This window comes from Oxyura jamaicensis, chromosome 1 (assembly GCF_011077185.1).
Source record: "Oxyura jamaicensis isolate SHBP4307 breed ruddy duck chromosome 1, BPBGC_Ojam_1.0, whole genome shotgun sequence".
Lineage (NCBI taxonomy): Eukaryota > Metazoa > Chordata > Aves > Anseriformes > Anatidae > Oxyura > Oxyura jamaicensis.
In genome coordinates, this window is record NC_048893.1 from 150,405,879 (window position 1) to 150,425,930 (window position 20,052).

A 20,052-nucleotide genomic window follows, 5' to 3' on the forward strand; every position below is an offset into this window, starting at 1 on the left:
TCAGGGGAGTCTTCTCTGAGATGGACATCCCACATTCAGGCAGGAGAATGGCTATCTGCTGTCCCATATTTTCCCTTCTGAAGGCAGAGGTGGGAGGAGATGCATGTGATCCACCAAGGGAACAGGCATTAGAGCCCCCAAACCCCTGCTTACCACAAAAGTAGCACGCTGGTGTAAAGCAGTGCTCTGCTAATAAACTACGTTGATAACGAGGCATTGTCCCAGTAGTCTTCTTCTCTTCTTAATATTCTTTACAATATTCCATGTTTAACATATTATTGTATGCATTAACTCTCAACAGGACCATGTTTTTGATATTGTGCATAGATAAATAGCAATAACATCGTTGGAACTAAAAAAGATACAGCATGCACTAAAAATAACATTTTGGAAATGAAGGGATAATGTTTCAAAATCAGCCTTCTTTTCTGCAACACATTAAAATGACTAGCTAAAACCCTTGAATTTTGAAAATAACTGAGAAATGTGCATCCACATCAGGTACTCCAGTATCTCTAATTAGCAAATCTGTAAGGTAAAAGCCATTCATGCATGCAATAATATACTTTCAGCATCTTGATTTAGCAGCCATGTTGAGGCACTTAGAGAAATTTCCTCCTAATGCTTTAGATTTATGCTAGAAGAAGAAGGAAAAATAATCTCTCAAAGATCTATGATGCAAAGGACCTTCTTTTTAAAATTCCACTACTACAAATGGAAACAAGAAAAAATCTCAGAATAGATGCAGTTAAGAATACATTGCGTGGAGGAAGAACCCATTGAATCTTTGTAGACAAGGAAGAAAAACAGATGCAGATCTCTCTTCATGAAAGCAATAAATTTACAAAGAATCTTCATACAGAGTAATAAATATCAAGCCTTTCCACATATCTATTATTTATCCTATAAAAATGAAAGCTGATTTTTTTATATATTTTTTATGTTGTAGCCACTACCACAGTTAGAGAGAAAACCAATTTAAATTGTATTCACTTGGAATCAATGTACTTTAACAGACTATATCATAAACCTCCCTATTTTCACAGACAATATATCTCCAGGCTTTTAAAGCAAATCTGGATAATGTCACACTAATATTTAAGCTCTTCCTGCTCTCTCTTTCCTCTTCCCTGTTGTTTGCTGGGCCCCTCTTCACCTTTTGCGAATGTGAAGGCTTATTTCATTGCCGACAGCCAGGTAATCTTGGCAATGTGTGCCCAGCTTCAATGAGGACCTACCTCATTTCTCAGTTTTTGCACTCTGGCTTTCCCTTTGCCACACACACTCTGAAAGACGACTGCTACCTGGCTGGGTATGATACTCTTAACGTCCGCAGAAAAATAAGTTAAACCCCCCACCTCACTTACAAATCATCTCTGACCGAGGGCTTACAGAAAAGAACAAGCGCTGTACCAATCCCACATTTCCTAGGTCTTTTTTAATCACCCCAGCAAATTCTTTCCTTAACGAAAACACAGAGTGTAGAAGTTTGAAGGGCAGTATGTTTACCTCCTTTTCATCCACTAGAAAGCTACACACTACAGTTGCAAAGGACAATATTAAATAAACCAGCTCTCACATCACAGAGGAACCAAAACAGATTTTTTTTTTTTTTTTCAGTTTTGATTCATGCCTGCACAAGGTTTGGTAGCTCAGATTGTATAGGTTACATCTGTTAATGTCATGGATATAGCTCTCTCTTCAACCCATTCTCATAGCTTAGGGCTTTGCAGGAAGTCTGTTTGGATAGGAATCTATTCTACTGCTATTTATTAACACTATTAATGCCTAGTTAGAAAAAAAAAAAAAAAAAGTTATCCTCACTGACAGAAACCAAGAAAAACTGAGACAAGGAAGGGTAGCTGTCAGATGCTGTCTTATTTACCAAAGCGGTTGGCCTTCCTTGGCTGATTTTCAGGTAGCCAAGTCAGACAAAATATCAGCCTCTCTGATCCTCTTATGGGCTAGTCAAGCTTGAGCAGCATCACCACCTTGCCACCTGACTATTATAATCTTCAGTAACGGCAACTTCTGCCACATCTTCCCTTGGCCACTGGTGAGCTCTCTGCTCCCGCAGCAGCCTCCGCTCCTCTCGCCTCTTTAGCCGGTTCATCTGATGCTCCTCTTGCTTGGAGTACTGGAAGCGCTGCAAGAACAGGTCCTTGGCGTATTCGTACAGCTGCATGTCCAAGAAGTTCAGCTCCTCTATCCGCTGCCGCACATCCTCACCGATGTCCACATTGGAGGCCCGCGTAACGTTGAACTGGGTGAAAGGGGAAATGAACTTCAGGTTGAATGTCCTCTCGAAGAGATACTGTGTTTTCCTCTGAAATTCGGTGAGGCCAAAGAAGGCCATGTTTTTCAGATTGTTCTTGGCGCTTTGGAGAAGAATCATATTCCTCTCGCTCTCGTTCATAGAAGTCAAATTGTAACACCCCACCAGGCTGAGATCTGCCAGCATGCGCACCTGGCGGTTGTTGGCTAAGTTGTAGCTGCAGTCCATGAACTCCTCTAAACTGACTCCAGACCAGTCATCACCCTCGTAACAGGTAGGCAGCTCATCTGGTGTTGGGCTTCTTCCATCACACATATGAAGGGAAGTTTTCCATGTCGCACCCCTCTGGACGTGCTTCCATTCACTCAAGTATCGTGACACCGGATCCCTCAGCATCGTGATGTAATAGAAGTTCCTGTAACATATCATTAAACACAGTTTTAAGACTCAGTGGTTTTCCCTTTTTTATTCTCCAGTCAAATGATTACCAGTGACCACTACCGCCACCCCCTTCATTTCTTCTACATATGGTAAGTACTGAAAGTGACTACTTCTGAGATAGTAAAAAGCTTAAAGCTTCATAAGCCATGTGAATAAAACACGAGGTAGACTGGAAGAAAGAGGGAAATGAAAGGAAATAAACAGCTATCAGAGAAAAGTAGTTACTTTGACCTATCAACTGTTCAGTGCTAGTTACTTTGTGTAGAAGCCAATTAACTGAAGTGTACTCCCCACTACTTTAAAATGCTAACAGTACTACCAGGAAAAGTGGAAAAAGTGATTTCTATAATCTCATCACTTTCCTTCCGGACTGAGACATGCGTGTACAAGATGATAATCCATACAGCACTTGGTCAGAGTGTATGAGAAGCATGGGCAATACAATGTGGATGCTGCAAGTGTAAAAATAATGCCATGTAGAAGACTGGCAGGAGCCACCTACTTAAGAATCCTGTTATTAAATGGGTGGGAGTGAAGATAATGAGAGGCCCCAAATCCATTCACGTGACTTAATTTTAGACAAGTGGTTGATTGAAATTAGTTATAATCATGTAGTATAAAAGCATTTGTTGATATAAAGATTATCATTATTCAACCTCACCTGTCAAGAATACAAAAGAGACACTAAGAAATATTGATTTGAAATAGAGCAAATAACTGCAGCACTCACATTGTCAATTTGTCTTTTAGCTCTTGAATTGAATTTGTACATCTATTTATGGCAATCTGAAATGGACTGCAATTGACTATGGTTCAAACAGGATTTTACAGATTGCATTTTTTACAGGGAAATGTTTTATACAATAACAACTAACCTAAATTACAGGGTGATATCATAAGGACAAAACAAAACCAAAATACTTATGATTTCTGTCAGCTAGAATAACTAGCAGAAGATTCATGACTGAAATTAACACACGGAATGGTACAAAAATAAGCTCATGAGCTTGTGTGACTCATCTGACTGCAAACAATACATTAATAAATCATGAGTCCTAAGATTTCTTAAGAAAAATCTGATCTAAATATTCTTCTTTAAGCCTAGACAAGGATGAAGCAAATAAGCAGGAGGCAAGCTTGCTTGAGACAAGTTACCCTGTAAATATTGTGAGGGGCATCTTATAACCAGTTAAATGAAAATTCTTGAATCTACTAACAATCTCCAAGACCATTACCCTCCTTTTTAGGTATCACCCATTTTCTACCACTCAAGATGGTAAACAGCTTTTCCATAAACCTTGATTTTGTCATTAAGATAGACGTGTCCCCAAATTTTCCTAAAATGCAGATATATTCCCCAGGTCAGACAAAGCAAAAGGAAACAGAGCTGAACACTTTGTCTTTATTCATTCTGAGTTCTTCAGCTAGAGGATATATAATATACTTTCTGGGATAAGATTATGAGGCCAAACTATGGACTATGGTCTGCTGCAGGGTCATTTCTTGAATTACTATCTAATGGAAATGGTTGTTTCAAAAATTATTTCACAGTAAAAAGGTGACAGGTGGAGGGATTTAAACTAGGGAGTGCCATAGATATATTTTATTATCACGTGCAATTGGGAGCCATGATTTCTGTCAGTGTCAGATGATACCCTGAAGGATGACATTTCCAAAAAAAAAAAAAAAAACAGGACTTGGTTTTTCTGGCTGCCTCTTACACATAATCAAATTGTACTTCGGCCGTTTGGACCCACTTCAGATATTTACACAGCTCACGTCAACAGAGAACTAAAGGACTGTGCAACCATTCCATAGAGAGATATTACTTAAATACCTCTTCACTACTCCTGCAGAGTAGAAAGCACCAGAAATCCTCCTGTGTGCTCTGCAGTATAGCTCCACTATGAAAAACACTGTCTTTATGTACTTCAAGCATGGCTTTCCCTTCTCAGTTTGAATGCCCATCTCACCTTGGCTCTGTGTTGCACGTATGAGAGCACATTAAGAATTGTTTACAACTAATAGAACAAAAAGTGGACGTTTCACTGGTATTGTGCAGATAAAGCAGCCAAACTCTCAAAACACCCATAAACTCTGAGTATAAGGCACTGCTATTGTAACATCCAGCAGGCACGGACAGGACTATTGTAGAAAATGATTGAGGATTCAGGCAGCAGACATGGAAAAAATGGACAAAAATGCAGGGACAGTTGCCAACATCTGTTTCAATGAAGACCAAGCATTGGCTTAGTCCTTATATCGGTGCCTCTCACCTCTTTGGATAATTTTAGATGTTGATATGTGGTAACAGATGTATTTAAAAGTTGTTCTCGACAATTATTTATACCTCTAATAACAGTTCTGTCTTTCCTCACCCATCCCTAGCAGTCCCGTTCAGGCATGACTCAGAGCAACAGCAATTAACAAAAATATCTCCTTTGCATCAATCATTTCCATTTCATCCCTGGATATGTAAATGCCTTTGATGTGCAATAAACAGGAGTACGAAGCAAATGCAGGGAAATGAGAGGAGTGTGTCTTTGTGTGACTTCTGCAGCTTCCCTTGAGCAGACTGGGAAAGAAACTTTCACCTGCCCATTAATACTTCTCCTTGTAACTACCTGACTTCTGAATCTGGCTCTGCAACCCTGATCGATTTCCTTCTTATTTGCGTATCTTGCTGAGTGCTGCCTCCTTGTGTTAAGACTGAATGGCTTCTTCATCTGGAAGGAAATCTTTAACAGCAGCCTCATGCACATTTTGTTCCCAAGGCATTAACAACGCAGCTATCCACACCACGTTCACTCTTCACAAGCTTCCATTTAACCTTCTGTTCACGACTTTCCATCACCTTTTCCATCACCTTTAACAAACCTAAGGTTGGAAGATGTTAGATTTCTTCCACCTGATCCTGGGTGAGACTTAGAAAGCTACACAGATGAATAGCGGATGCAGACCACCACTCACGGCACTGCTTCCACTATTATTATTATTATTATTATTTAGTGAAAAGGATGTCATGTCTCTAGAATAATGATATAAATAAAAATGCATAGGTTATGCACATTTGTTTCAGTTGGAAAATTATTAAAATTATCTCAGGAAATTGTTGACATTTATGGGTTAAACAGAGCGGCATTTCAGAGCTCCCAATGCATAATATGCAGTTTTCAATCAGACTTGGAATGGCTGAGGAGTCAGCTCATAATAAAGACAAGAAGCAGCTCATAAAAAAAGTGAAATGACAGGTCGCCTTCCATTTCCCCTTTCTTCACTATTCAGTAGAAGAGCATCAAGTCACACATTGAGTGTGCTTGAGCCAGTCTGAATACAGATGTCCGCTTGTTCTTGTCTGTGTAAATGACCTCCTTGCTTCAAGCATGCTCCTGATTATGCGGCTGTGTTAAACTCCACAGGTAGCCACTGGGGAAAATACTCAGCAAAGAGCTAAGTGTTAACTTCTGTTTCCCTGGTTTGACAAAACGAATTCATCACAGACTTCTTGGCTTGTTTCAATGGGCTTCCATCATTGATTACTCAAACTATTGCCACAGACAGCCTCAGTGTTTAAAGACTACCACGCAGAATATGCCGGCATGTCAGTGAGAAGATATTTTACAAAAAAACCTTCCAAATTAATTAAAAAACATGCAAATTATATATTTTTATATATATACACACACACATACATATATATAAGCATGGATGTGCATGTGTCCATGTGTCCACATCTCTGTGTGTAAAAATTCATATGGCAATCCAGCATAAGATGCTGTGGTCAATGAATGAAAAATCACAGTAAGTGCAAGTGGCAAAATGGCCACTTAAGGATGGTTGATTTTTTGGACAGGATGCTAAGCACTGTGGTGGTCAGACTTAGTAATCCGTGCAATAGCCTAGTCAAGCTAGTGCGTGCAGCTCACAGAAGGTGCCTGCAGAGAGAATCCATAAGAGCCCACAGCCACAAACTTAGCACCAGGGTAGCACTGTCCTGTTCTATTAGCTTGAGAAGCTCCATATCTGAAATGATACTATTTAATCTGGAATTAGAAGCCACCTGGAAATTCAGAAGGCTCTAGTCCCACCGGTATGAAATCTAGTCTTTTCATTAGCATTAGGGGAGAAAAAAAATATAAAAAAATATATATATAAAAAATATAAAAAACTTTAATTAATAGAACAGATAAAATGAGCTTCTAGTTATAACCCAAGAACACATATTTCTTTCACATTATAAGGTATCTTAGTATAAATACTCTAATCTTACATTAATCCTTCAATAGTATTGCCTGGATTTAGAAATTCATTTCAGAGGAGCATATTAGTGGGGGTGATCCCAAACCAGGGCATTTTGACTCTTCTATCACCACAGAACAGACATCCCAGCTGAGGCAGATTTACTAAACATGTGAAGAATCACCATGCATTGAGAACAAAAACATCCTGTAGGGCCTCCTGGGGAAGAGGATGAATGACATCTTCCCTAGCACTCTTGCTCTCGTGTGCAGCAGCCAGCACAAGGAGGGCTCACAAAGCACTTTTGGAGGCTCAGAGTGGGGGAAAAGCGAGCTATCCCCTCTTCATTTTAATACTGAGGCAGGACCTTGTGTGTAAAGAGTGATGAGTTTCATAAAGGAGAAGAGTACACTCACAGCTGCTGGTGGAGGGATGGAGGAATATCTGAGGTGGAGGAAAAGGCAGTCACTGCAGAATATTTTGTGAGACGCTAAGGGCCAGAAGAAAAAAGAACCAAAATGACTGAAAAGCCCAGGCGCATCATAAAAACATCCACATTGTGGTTCTTTGTGGTAGCCGGGAAAATAAAAGCCCTGTTCAAGTTTATGACCCGAGCTGTTATGAGAAGTAAGCAGCTTTCGTCCTGCAAGTGGGCGTGCTCCCATGGCAAGTTCTGAAATGCCCAGCAAAAGCCATCCTGGCAGTGCAGTTGTGCTAATGACAGAGGTGGTGACAAGATGAAGGGTTAGGAAGGACCTGCACTGTGGGAACAAAAGCTGTGTGCTTCCCAGTTTTATCCAGAAGCCCATGTTCTCAGTGGCAATATCAGAGTAAACCACTGATCAGCTACCTCTCCAGGCAAAGTATCACCAGTCTGGGTAATGGTGCATAGAGGAGGGTGTGAAACAAAAGCATGGGCAATGCAATATGTGAATAATTAGGGAATGTGAACATACAACAGAGACATTAGGGAGAAGCAGAAAGTGAAGTAGCATTGTTGGGCTGGTGCTGATACCAACTGGTCAAGTCGTCCTAGCATAATGCAGATGCACCAGCTCATGGCCGGCAGCTTTACTGTGCAGAGTGTCACTGCATCTAAACTGTGCTTAATTTACAGATAATCCGCCCCGTGTAACGAAACCAAACTGTTTATTTCTTTTTCTGAACAACCTCACTGCAGAGAAAATGCGATGAAGCAGCACACAATGTATATGCATGTCCGTACGGCTGCAGGAAGCTCTGTACAGCTTATCCACCAAGCTGGATAGACACTGGCCAGCCTGCAGACTTTTGTGAAGATGATGTAGCAACAGCACATGGGTTTCTTAAGCTTAGCATCTGCCAGAAGATGCTAGACCACTGTGATGAGAGTGCTTTTCTAAGACATCCGCTACCAAAGTTTGTGACCTTAATACTGTCAGCTGTCCTTTCAGGTTGTCATGGGTTTCTTTATATGTGTCCTTTACCGAAAGTGTCATTAAGACAGCAGTCACCATTAAGAACTCAGAGGTGGGACAGCACACTACTTCCAGAGTAAGATACCCAAATGCTATGTGTCTAAACAAACTCTAAAGCTAACAGGGAGCTGCTCAACCCAGTAAGTGGTGTCTGGAGAGTGATGCAGTCTCAGTCTGCAAGGTGGATCCCACACCTGCAGTCAAAGACTCCCTGCCTGCACAGGTGTATTCACAGAGTGGGAACTTCAGGCCAACCTTGAAAACTAACCTGTAGTGAAACATTTTGAAGAGAGTGAGAAGTAACTACAGAGTACCTACATGATGTTATTTTTGTACCTACCATGTATATATGTGTGTGTATATATATATATACACCAGTCACGTTATCTCTTTTTAAGCATGTTTTAAGAGCTGGAGCACTCCCCAAATAAACAGAAGTTTTAAGTATTGTATTATTTCACACACATCTCCAAAACAGCAGTTAAAAAAACAGTCTGCCATAGGGAGACAGATAAGATGGGAAGAGGGCTTAGAGTCAGACAACTGGTATCATATTTCTGGTTCTGGAAAGCAAAGGCAATTGCTCAGGAAGTTACTTGCAATGACAGTCTGTTAACAGTCAAGAGAAATTTGGTGTTTGGGCACTGGGAAGCACTTATAAAATGTGACATCTCACATTTCACTGCATGTTAGGAGAGGTACCACTTGTTACCAGTTTCAGTTTCTATTACGTTAACCTGTTGCTTTAGCACTCATAAAAGTCCTGATTTTTTTCTGTTTAGAAATTGCAAACACTTTAAAAAAAATGTTTTTTAAATTAAAATTACTTTCCATAACTGTGCTATCAGAAAAAAATAATCAGAAAAGCTTTAAAGTCCTTTGAATTTTTTTTATTATTTTTTGCATGGCTGCTGATGTGAAGATTAGTGTCCCACAGCTGATTAAAGAATGTCAGATGACAAAGAATGTCTTTAGAGATCACTCACTCTCTGACATCAAACAACTTTTAACAGCAGTGATTTAGGGTAGTCCAAAAGGGTATAAGAAAGTGAGTGAACCTGTGGCAACACAGATGCTGCATGTACAACATCAGGAATTTTTTCCACCTATGGAGCCTAATTTTCCTTCAAGTGAAGCTAGGGCAAATTCAATAATGGCATAAAGCTATGCTAGCATATGAGAATAAGATAGCATAATTGAAAATAGCTTTGTTTTAATATATATATATATATATATACATATATATATATATATATACATATACATATATATATATATATATAAAGACTTTAAAAATCCAGCAGTACATCTGTACAATAACCAATGGTAACACATTTATAGAGATTATTCTTCTTAAATATGTTACATATGAAGGCAAGTGGCCTGGGACTATGCGAACTGACGACTTTCTTTTGAAAGACTGTAGGCGTTTGAAGTTAGGAACTGTGATTTTCTACATGCATCTTTGATATGCAACAGATTTTGTAAGTAGTGAATAACCATAGAAGTAGTAATCATGTTGTCTACATATCACATTACCATAAGCCCTTCAATATCATTAGCAAAAATGGATCTCAGGATCTGCTCTGCACAAAAGAAAGTCGGAATGTTGAGACTTTTTTTTTCTTGATACAAGAGAATATCTATTTATGAAGATGCAGACTTTAATGAAGTATTTTAAACACGTCTAAGACATGAGGTGGGTACCAAACAGCAGCCTTCCAGTACCTAAGAGGAGGTTACTGAGAAGGTGGAACCAGGTTCTTCACTGACATGCATGACAGGATAATAAGAGATAATGGCCAAAATAGAAAAAGAGGAGGATACACGGAAAATAATTTCCACTAGGAGGATAATTAAGTTTTGGGAAAGCTTTGCCTTAAGAAGTTGTGCACCTTGGAGGTTTTGAGGACCCAACTGGACAGAGCCCCAAGCAGCCCTGTTTACACTGAGTGTTGACCTTGCTCTGAGAAGGGAGTTGGGTTAAAGACCTCCCAAGGTTCCTTCCCACGCCAGTGGTTCTGTGTGACTGTGCACAGTCTTCTGTCACCAAATGCACAGTCTGTCAGAAGACACATCAAAACAGAATCAGCTCGCCAACAGGATCGTACCTGTCCTCCCTTATTCGTTCCTAGCTACCACAGATGGAGTACAGGGAATGTGCTTTGCCGTTTACAAGACTGTTGTTGCGTATGGTTTTAAGTAGGGGTATAACACTCTGAATCAGCACAGCCTGAATTATTGAGAAACTTCATGAATATTTATTTCAATGACACTTTGTTCAATAGAGTCTCTTGAAATTGGAGAGGACAGTGCAGAAACTACATGTCCTTAAAGAAATGAGCTCTCTTCACAAGTATCAAGTCTGGGTCCTGAACAGCTCCTAGGCTAATGAAATGATCTATGTACCCATGGTTTCAATCCCAGTATTTTAGAAAATGCACATAGATGGAATATGAATGTGTGAGTTTTCTGAACTAATGCATAAATTTCTTGTGTGCTGCATTTAGAATTGGGCACAAATTTTCAAACACAGAGCATAAAGTTAGGCTAAGCTAGTGAAGAAAATCCAGGATATAAAGAGCTAAGAATGCTTGAGTACATGGAAAGCATGGGCTGCTGTTTTATTTAGCTACAGGAGGCTCCCAGGGTCATCAGTCTCTTTCCCTACTAGTACAGATGCGACCACTCTGTTATCCCTTTCATAAAACACCCTATCCCATTTTGAAATACTATTTTCACTCCATTGCTCTGGTTGGGTTGCTTCTCATGGTTAGGAACATGATTTTCATTCCCAGACTAAACTTGTTTCTGGCCCAGTTACATCCAGTTTTCTTGGGTTAGCCCTGCAAATACATCAAGATAATTTATAATTGAACATCAGAGGAGGAGAAAAGGCCTTTAAAGGCTTCATTATATGAAGTTGAATTAGTTGTTGCTGTCTTTTCTGGTAAGACAAGCCAGAAGTAAGCCAACTGCAGTCCCCCAAAACCGTTTAGTCAGATTGTTTCACCCAAAGATGCATCCCGGATTTTCCAGCATTTCAACTTTCCATGAGAGCTTTTGATATGAGGCTCACAAAAGTAAGTCATGCTGGAAACACCTGAGGTCAGTTCTGTTTTTTGCCCACAGAAGCAGTCCTTCCTTCTATTTGACCTTGCATGACTTCACATTTCACTGTACACAGCAGGAACTGGGCAAAATTTCACATGAGGCTTCACAGATGCTTTGTATAATAAATGCTTCCTTATCTCTACTGGCAATGCATTTATTATCTGACCACCTTCACAGTGCATTTTTGTTGTTCATGTTTTTTTGAGGAGTGGAGCAGAGGCGGGGCATAACTCTGGAAACTCATCCTCACTATGTTACTGGCTAATATATAGAAGTCTGTTCATTCCTCATTTCTTTTCAGCTGGTAAGCACTCAGTTTGCAGAGGAAATCCATTTCAGCAGGACTGCAGTGTGTGATCTTGTACTTTGTGCTACCAAACTTCATTCCACCTCTTACTGAAATCCTCAAGGTCATTAAGCAAATTCCATTAACATACTTAAGCTTTTTGTGCCAACACCATTAATGAAAACATGAAATAGGATCAGAGCTAAGACCAGGCCTGAGGAAATTCATTAATAACTTTAATTTAGAAAAAAAAATATCCAGAAAGTTCCTATTTCAGCACATCTTATTTCGTTACCTTCCATCTACCAGCTTCTTCTCCATCAGAAAATTCTTATGCTCAGCCCCATGTTTTCTGCCTTGTATAACAACTGCACAGATGCTGCTCCACCAAATACTTTACCCAGGGTAAATTTGCCATCTCCCACCAGAGAAAGAGGCTAAGTACTTATGTGTCTCAGCCCAAAGGCTGAGAATGGTGGCTCCAGCTTTGCTGCATGTAAGAACACAAAGAAAGGTTAAGATGGGGAAATGACAATTTGTTTGAGAGTGAAGCAGACTGGAATAGAAATATACAGCTTAGACGATTTGACAGAAAAACAAATCTGCCACTTTCCATCAAACAGCCTTGATACAAATTGTAAATCATTTCTTGATGAAACACAAATCTAATGACGTTCCCTCTAGAGATTTTTGTTCCTTGCCTAAATTGTATCGAGCTCAATTGTACCAAGTGTTCTTTAAATTGCCAAAAAGAGCAAAGTAGCAAGAGCTTTGATGAAATAAATATAAACATAAAATGCAACACTGAAATCAAATAATAAGAATCTGGTTATTCTATCAAGCACATGCATAATAAAAATCCTACACCTTGTAAGAAACAGCATGTGAGCACATGCCATTCAAATGCAATAAATACAAATAACGTCCACAAGATTTTTTAAAGATACTGTATGCAAGACCACGCGTACCTTTGTGCCAGAGAGAATAATAAATCCTCTGTGGCCAGGATTGGAAAGGGAGGAATCCATTCCTCATGCCGCCCTCATTCTATCTCACCCCCGTTGTGCACAGATCGTTGCCAGGTCTCATAAGGACCATGAAAATCTGGGGCACATGTGACACCTTTACTCAAGAACATGATTTCTCCTATCTCTGCCTTTGCTATGCCACCACACAGAAAGGAAACAAGGAAGTATTTGCACTGCTTTCCTCACTGCCTCCTCCTAGAGCTGTCTCTAGCCCCAGCTTGGAGAAAAAACACTGATCCTGCCTCTCTCAGAGAGATGTTACAAGTACAGGCGAGACAAGCGATGGGGATGACCCACAGGCCTCAAAAGGCAGCAGAAAACAAGGACCGGGAAGAGAAAGGAAAGGTGATGACAGGCAAGGGACAAGAGAAGAGCAAACCTGGAGACAGTCCAGCAAGAGGGACCCACAGCTGGAGCTTGTTCTGTCAACTTGTCTTCCAGGGGTTACAGAAACAATATTGGGAAGGGACCCATCAGGTGTGATACCTATAATCATCAGTAATGGTTTAGCACAGCAAAGTATCCCTTATGTACACAGAACAAGGCACGAAACCTTCCTCATGGACAGGTCCCAGTCCCTCAGCAGCTGCCTGCAAGGCTGGAGAACATCCCTGTTTTGGGAGCAGTCTGCCCAGCATGAGGCACTGCCTGTGCTAATGGTAACAGAGCTCCAGCCACCCTCAGCTCCAGCTCTGATGTAAAGAGATGGGGACATAGAATTCCTGCCCACTTGGCGACAGCATAGGGTCTTCTATAATGGCTGTAAAGAAAAAAACACACACACACCTTGTTACAGAATTGTGAGGTCTGTTATCACACAAGTCCTATCTGCCTGCACGAATACATCTCATTGGTAAAATTCAATCTCACAAAGCCCCTGAAAACAGGGATATTTCCAAAGTACAAATAGCCTTGTCTGCCTTCCAGAATACAAACGGACAACAAAACTGGGGAAATAGACAAACAATAAAATGTAGCCAGACCCTTAAATCTTCCAATATTTCTATTTGTTCAGCCAGATTCTGTTGAGCCCGTAGCAGAGCAAAAATATTTATGTTAAAATTAACTACAATGTTTACTTTCCTCCTCTTCCTCATTTTGTATGAGCTGTTGCTCTTCTATTTTATTCTCTGGCTGGTTGAGACAAGCAGCACAGACATCACCCAATGTTCCTCTATAGCTGGCTTCAACAGAAACCAAGTTTTTGCCACAAGTGGCATGCATCCAGGCTCCCTCTCTAATTTCCAACTAATAGTTTGGTTGCAGACATTCTCATCCAAATCTGGGATGCTCAAATGAAGGTTCTGTGGGATTTTTCACTGCAACACATTTTGAATCAGTACAGTAATTCTGCTCAATTAATAAAGTAATTAACAATAAAAAGGCCCAGTAATTGAAATCCCTTTGAAAGTACATCAATTTATTCTCTCTAAGCTTTGCCTCAAGTCTTTATTAATTCTGACATCAAGCATAATGACCTTAAATTATAAATGATCATCACAAAATCCAGACATCATAACCATTTTCTTGCCCTACATGCTGAGTTTTTAAAACATCTAGATTATCACAAATGATGTAAACAAAATGACCTATATGTGTCTACCTATCATGCAGGCAAAAAGACAATATGGATATTAAAGAGTTTCAGGTGATTCTAGTAATAAAAACATTATAAGAGTAGTTTTTCCTATTAATTCAATGAAATAATTCACAAAAACTGAGGAAATCACTAAAGCGTAAGATGTAATGTTAACTTTGCTTCTCCTAACATTCCTCCTCTTATGATCTAATGGTATGTTTTTTCCTTATTTTTCCCCTGTAAGACATTAAGTAAGCAGACAATGGGGTATTCAAATTTGATAATTATAAGACAGAGTACCGACTTCCCACTTTACATTGTACTTTGTGTTTAAACCAAAATACTTGTTAACATCTAATTAATCCCAGAAATGCTTCCTGTGAACAACACAAATCAAAGCTACAAGCAAAATTGCTTCTTCCCCTTCCATTGACCTCCTGGCTTTTCTTTCTGCATCAGTTTAGACCGCCATATATATATAAAATCTCCACAAGGGGGCCCTCTTATCTTCCCCAAATCTCAGCAAACACTACATGCTGTCAGAAACTGTTATAAACCTTTTCTCTACAGATACCATGGTATCTTAGAACAAAGTTTTTTTTGCCAGCTAGAATTTAGTTAGTTGTAGAATTTAATACAACAAAAACTGTAATTTGAAAGTGAATCATTTATTTTATATGTACGATTCTACTGCATACCTGTCAAGCATGTACTTTGATAAAGCTTTTCCAATACTAGCTCTAATAACCATCTAAAATGGGACCTCATACACCCCCCCACACACACACACTCACATGTGTGCACACATGCACGCACACACACACACGGAGCCAGCTCAAACTGCCATGGGGAGGCAGCCTCCAGGATGCCCGCTGGCCGTACTTTATTGCAATTTGCAGGGTGAGCCCCAAGTAAGCACTACTCATGATTCCAGCTCTGTGTGAATGCGTCCCCTGGGCACAACAGATAAGGTACAAATGGCATTAAACATATTTACATGTCCCTCTCAGCTCCCAACAGATACGAAAAACAAATCTTGTTTGGCATAACTTGTTATTTGCCTTAATATTCTCAATGCTTTACGGAGGCAGTTCTATATGGCCTCATCTTCCTAACTCAATTGTGGCTCCGTGAGGTTATTATTATTTACCATCCATACCCGATAGAAATTGGACCATCTCTTCCTTCTGACCTCAAATCTCAACAAAAGAAGCTTCTGAAGCCCGTGCCAGGCTGAGCATTGTACTATCAGCTGTGAATGTTGTGCACTGAGAAAGGAAAAAAAAAGGACTAAGATGAAATAAAGAAGCCTAGGCATGTAACCTCCAATTTTTGTAAGGGATACTTTACCTTTCAGGGAAACTAGCAAGCAGGCAATTATGTGAATTTGGCCTTGCTGATACAGCACAAACCCACCAATCTGCTAACTCGTTCGAGTAAATCTCTGCACATTGATCTGCAAACTTTAAGCAAAGTTTTCACAATCATTCAGCAATACTGCCATATGATGTGGTCACATTTAACAAATGTTGGTGACAGAATTCAGTCTGCTGCAACACTTTATGCACCCAGGTAAAATTAAACACCCAAGGTGCTGATGGGACGCCATATGAATAACTGTCTGCAGCAAGCCATCAGGGATATCTTTAGCTCAGCAGCCCTCCTCTGGAATGGGCAAATCCTAATCAATGGAGCACATCTGTACAGTGGAGGGAAAGCACTTCCAAATCCCTTCAGGCCTTGAACTGACTACTTGAAGCATGACATTTGATTAGCCTTATTATCTCAACTCATTTATATATAAATGTTGTTTGGGGCCATGAAGCAATCCACCCCTTATTAAAACCCAGCTACAGTCTCTGAGCTGATGTTCCCGCTCTTCTCTTCTGTCTGTAAAAACAAGGAGGAATTTCTTCTTTCTTGAACTGTGGGTTATAATCTTTGCAATTTTATTATTGTAAAATAACATCCTCCTCTCACATTAGTGCAGCAGACTGTTGCTGTACCTCCTCACATATGCAAATGGCTCAGCCTTCCTAGTCTTTCTCTACAGAGATATTTGACATTGAGACTCAACGTGATCTAGCATCTTTCTGAACTAGAGGCCAGGGGAATACTGTGCAGGACTTTATTTTCAAATGTAGCTTTCACTGAAATTAATGAACATCTGTGCAGATGCTGAACATGAATTCAGGCTGCAGGAGAAAAAAATCTGAAATGAAGCCTAAGAGCTACAAATACCTAATGGTAATGTTCTTTGTCTTTGCAAGTTTAGGATTTCTTCCCTTCCCTTTGAAGAGTCAGAGTACTTTCCAGGTCACAAACTTATCTTGCTCTGAAGAAAACAGGATGATAACAGAATTATGAAAGATAATTACACGTTAACAAGGAGCAGAGCTGCTGACATGGATCCTAAGTAACACAAACATTTGAATATGAAACATTCATTAGGTTTCCTTTATAGACTCTATAAACTGCTTTCTTCTTTATAACAAAATATTACAAATATTACAAAATATATTGTCAATATAAAATCCAACAGTGATACAAACAGGAAACCAAAATTCAGGTTAATAATAACATCATGAATATTTCCCTGCAGTTTTAATTATTTCAGTGTCTGTATCTTTAAATTAATGGATTTTATTGCACAGAAAGGGTCAATCTTACTTTTGATACATACACTGAATATTAAATGATTTTACATAAATTAATAGCTGTGCATATCAAAAAGAAATCTCATTGCACTGAAGATGTTCTACCTGTCCTACCTGTCCAGTGAAAATAGCCAAAAAAAGAAAAAGAAAAAGAAAAAAGAAAAGGAAGCAAACAAACCTGATTTTTATTTGTTTATTTGTTTGCTTGTTTTGCACACGTTCCTTTTCAATGGACTTTACTTAAGGCAAAATTTCTGTTAATAATCATAATATTTTTCATATATGGCAAAACTGTACATCACAGTATTCCTCCTAAATGCTGTTTAGCACCTGCATCTCCTCTCTCCATCTCGAGACAGCAGCTGCTATATGTTTCAAGCTCAGCTATGGCTCTACCTAGCTGAAAAGGATGTTTACATGCACATAGACCTTTATTCATGACACTTTAATTTGCTGCATGTCCTTAATAAATTTGCCAGCATTAAGCATACTCATGCAAACCACGGCTCTAAAAATAACTCACTTCAGACATTCAGACATTTTTCCATGTTGTTTCCAGTAACAGCACTTTCACTGCTAGGAACAATGATTAACACAGGCAGGGCTTTATCATCAAGAAATCATCCTTGGACGAGCAGCAGGAATCCTCAAAGGTGTAGCAGGGGACGAGCTGAAGGGCCACATTAGTATTCCCTGAGTATTAATGGAAACAACCTGACACTACAGCCAGGCAACTCCAGTGACCGAGGTAAGCAGGCATGGGCAATGATCCTTCTTCTTCAACTTAACATCCAACAGCAGTCCCAAAGGTGAAGGCTGCGGGAAATGGCCACCAGACTGCATATTCTCCCCAAAGGCCCCGAGACATTTTGGCTCATTTCTGGCTCAGAGGCCAGAAATCCACCTCCCCCTTCCCGCAGGGGGGAGACCAAAGCCCTCAGACTAGCAGACTACCAATCTACAGACTAATGGTAGCCTGCAGCCTACCTTGTGGGGAGAGCAGATGCTGGTGGGAAGGGAAGGCACAGGTTTCAGAAAGACCATCACAGCTTTGATTGCTTTTCCTTTTTGCCCCCTTATTCTCAAAAGAAGGAGAACAAATGTTTATGACAGATGCTGTGCAAACAGTAACGGAGCAGGCAATGAGGGAAGAGGGGAAGAGTACAGAGGCTGTTTTCTTGATTTTTTCACTCTTCAAAGTAATGCTCTTACTTCATCCCAAAACATGCCTGCATTTATTGTAAAACTGCGAGCAAACTGAACAAACCAATGACCCACAAGCATATGTAACACAGAGAGTGAAGCCTGAATTAATATATATATGGGACTGCAGCTGGCTCACAAAGCCAGGCTGATGGCGTGCACATGGGAGACACATCCACCCCAGCACAGAAACTGCACCACAGCGACTTCTAAACAGCGTGGAGGTAATGAATGCTGATAGGAAATGCCCCCATCTCCAGGCAAATGGCTATCTTAGGAACCATAGAAAAAAATACAACACTATACTGAAACATACTTGCAGAATTTCCAAGGAAAATTATTTTAGAGAAAAGAAGGGAGCACTCAAAAGTGTGGAAGAACATTAAAAACCAGTCAGAATCTGCAACCTTGAGCAAAAAACATTACCCCACAGCAGCCATGACTGCTGCTCACTATGCTAAGCCTACTCAGTCTGGCCTTATAGCTACATGTTGGAGATATACAACACTGGAGTGAGAACTGTGTTGGTTTAGGCACATGGCTACTTCCCCACCTGCCAGTTTCACGCAGTTGCCCTCATTTGTGCCCCTCCCTCTACAAGCTCTTGGATGGGATGCTTTGTTCCACTTGGGATTTTCAAATTTTGGCTCACTGAAACTGGAGTGAAATGGAGCCACCCCATTTTTGCATCCCAGACATGCAGACTTATTCTCCAATGGCTCAGTCCAGTTCACTGTGCAGCAGGTATATTACTGTAATTTCAGGTTTTTTTAACAAATCTGAGAGCCAGAAATGATTTTGGAAAAAAAAATAAAAATAAAATAAAATAAAATAAAATAAAATTAAAACCCCACAAAACAACAACACCAACAAAAACTCACTGTAACTTCAAACCCTAGATGTCCTGTAACAGTTACATTATTGAAACTTTGCAACTGGACTTTGTTCTGTCAAATCTAGCCTGAACGTGCCTTTGGCTTTCTAAAAAAGGCCTAAGGAAAACTGGAAAAAAAAAAAAAAAAAAAAAAAAAAAGAGTCATATTAAAAAGGACTGCAAGGAGCTACTTGACTAGTTCATGGAGGACAAACTCACCAAGAGGTACTGAACAGAGAGACATCTTCACTAAGCAAGATGTTCTCAAGCCTTGAACTTTTAGACTAGGGAGTATATTAGGGGGTATCATCATTATGTGCTTGTCATGTTGGGGACAACGAATTAGGCTAGATGGACCTTTGGTCTGATTCAACTTGGTGATCCCTGTTCAACTATATTCTATCAAGCCATCCCCATAGCCAGGCCTTTTTTTATTTACAGTGATGACAGAAATATTTCACGTGCTGATGAGCTAATTCAAAGAAAAGCAAAACAAACATACAAACAAATAAATAAGACAAAGGGTCTCTACAGTTTTATTCATAAGTATAAAGAAGACTTTGGATGTCATTCTTGCCATAGAAAATGTTCTCTCACCTACAATAAGAAATGTGTTTTTTGTTTTCTTAAAACTAGATCTTGAAATGCGGGCGTCACAAATTGCAGTTCTCTATCACTTGTAAAAATGAACGCTTTTCATTCATTTACAAAAAGACTATCAGAAAATATATTATTACCGCTGTTTGGTAGGAGGCAACATCAAACAGCATGTCAGCTCGGAGAGAAATGAACCACAGAAACAGACTGGATGCAGGAACTGAGCACAGATGTCCAGCACAAAGGAGAGGAGCATCCCGTTCAGGCCACAGTGCAGAAAGGGCAGCTGAGATCTTCAGGTA

At 39.8% G+C, this 20,052-nt stretch overlaps 1 protein-coding gene across 1 annotated transcript in view; it reads right to left on the bottom strand.

The window, feature by feature from the left end:
- Nucleotides 1-934: 934 nt before the first annotated feature.
- HS6ST3 (heparan sulfate 6-O-sulfotransferase 3) overlaps nt 935-20,052 on the bottom strand; it is a 304,705-nt gene continuing 285,587 nt past the window's right edge. Inside the window, exon 2 of the mRNA XM_035319224.1 lies at nt 935-2,690. Coding sequence (XP_035175115.1) covers nt 1,985-2,690 — 706 coding nt within the window. The 3' untranslated portion in view covers nt 935-1,984. The remainder of the gene's footprint in view (nt 2,691-20,052) is intronic.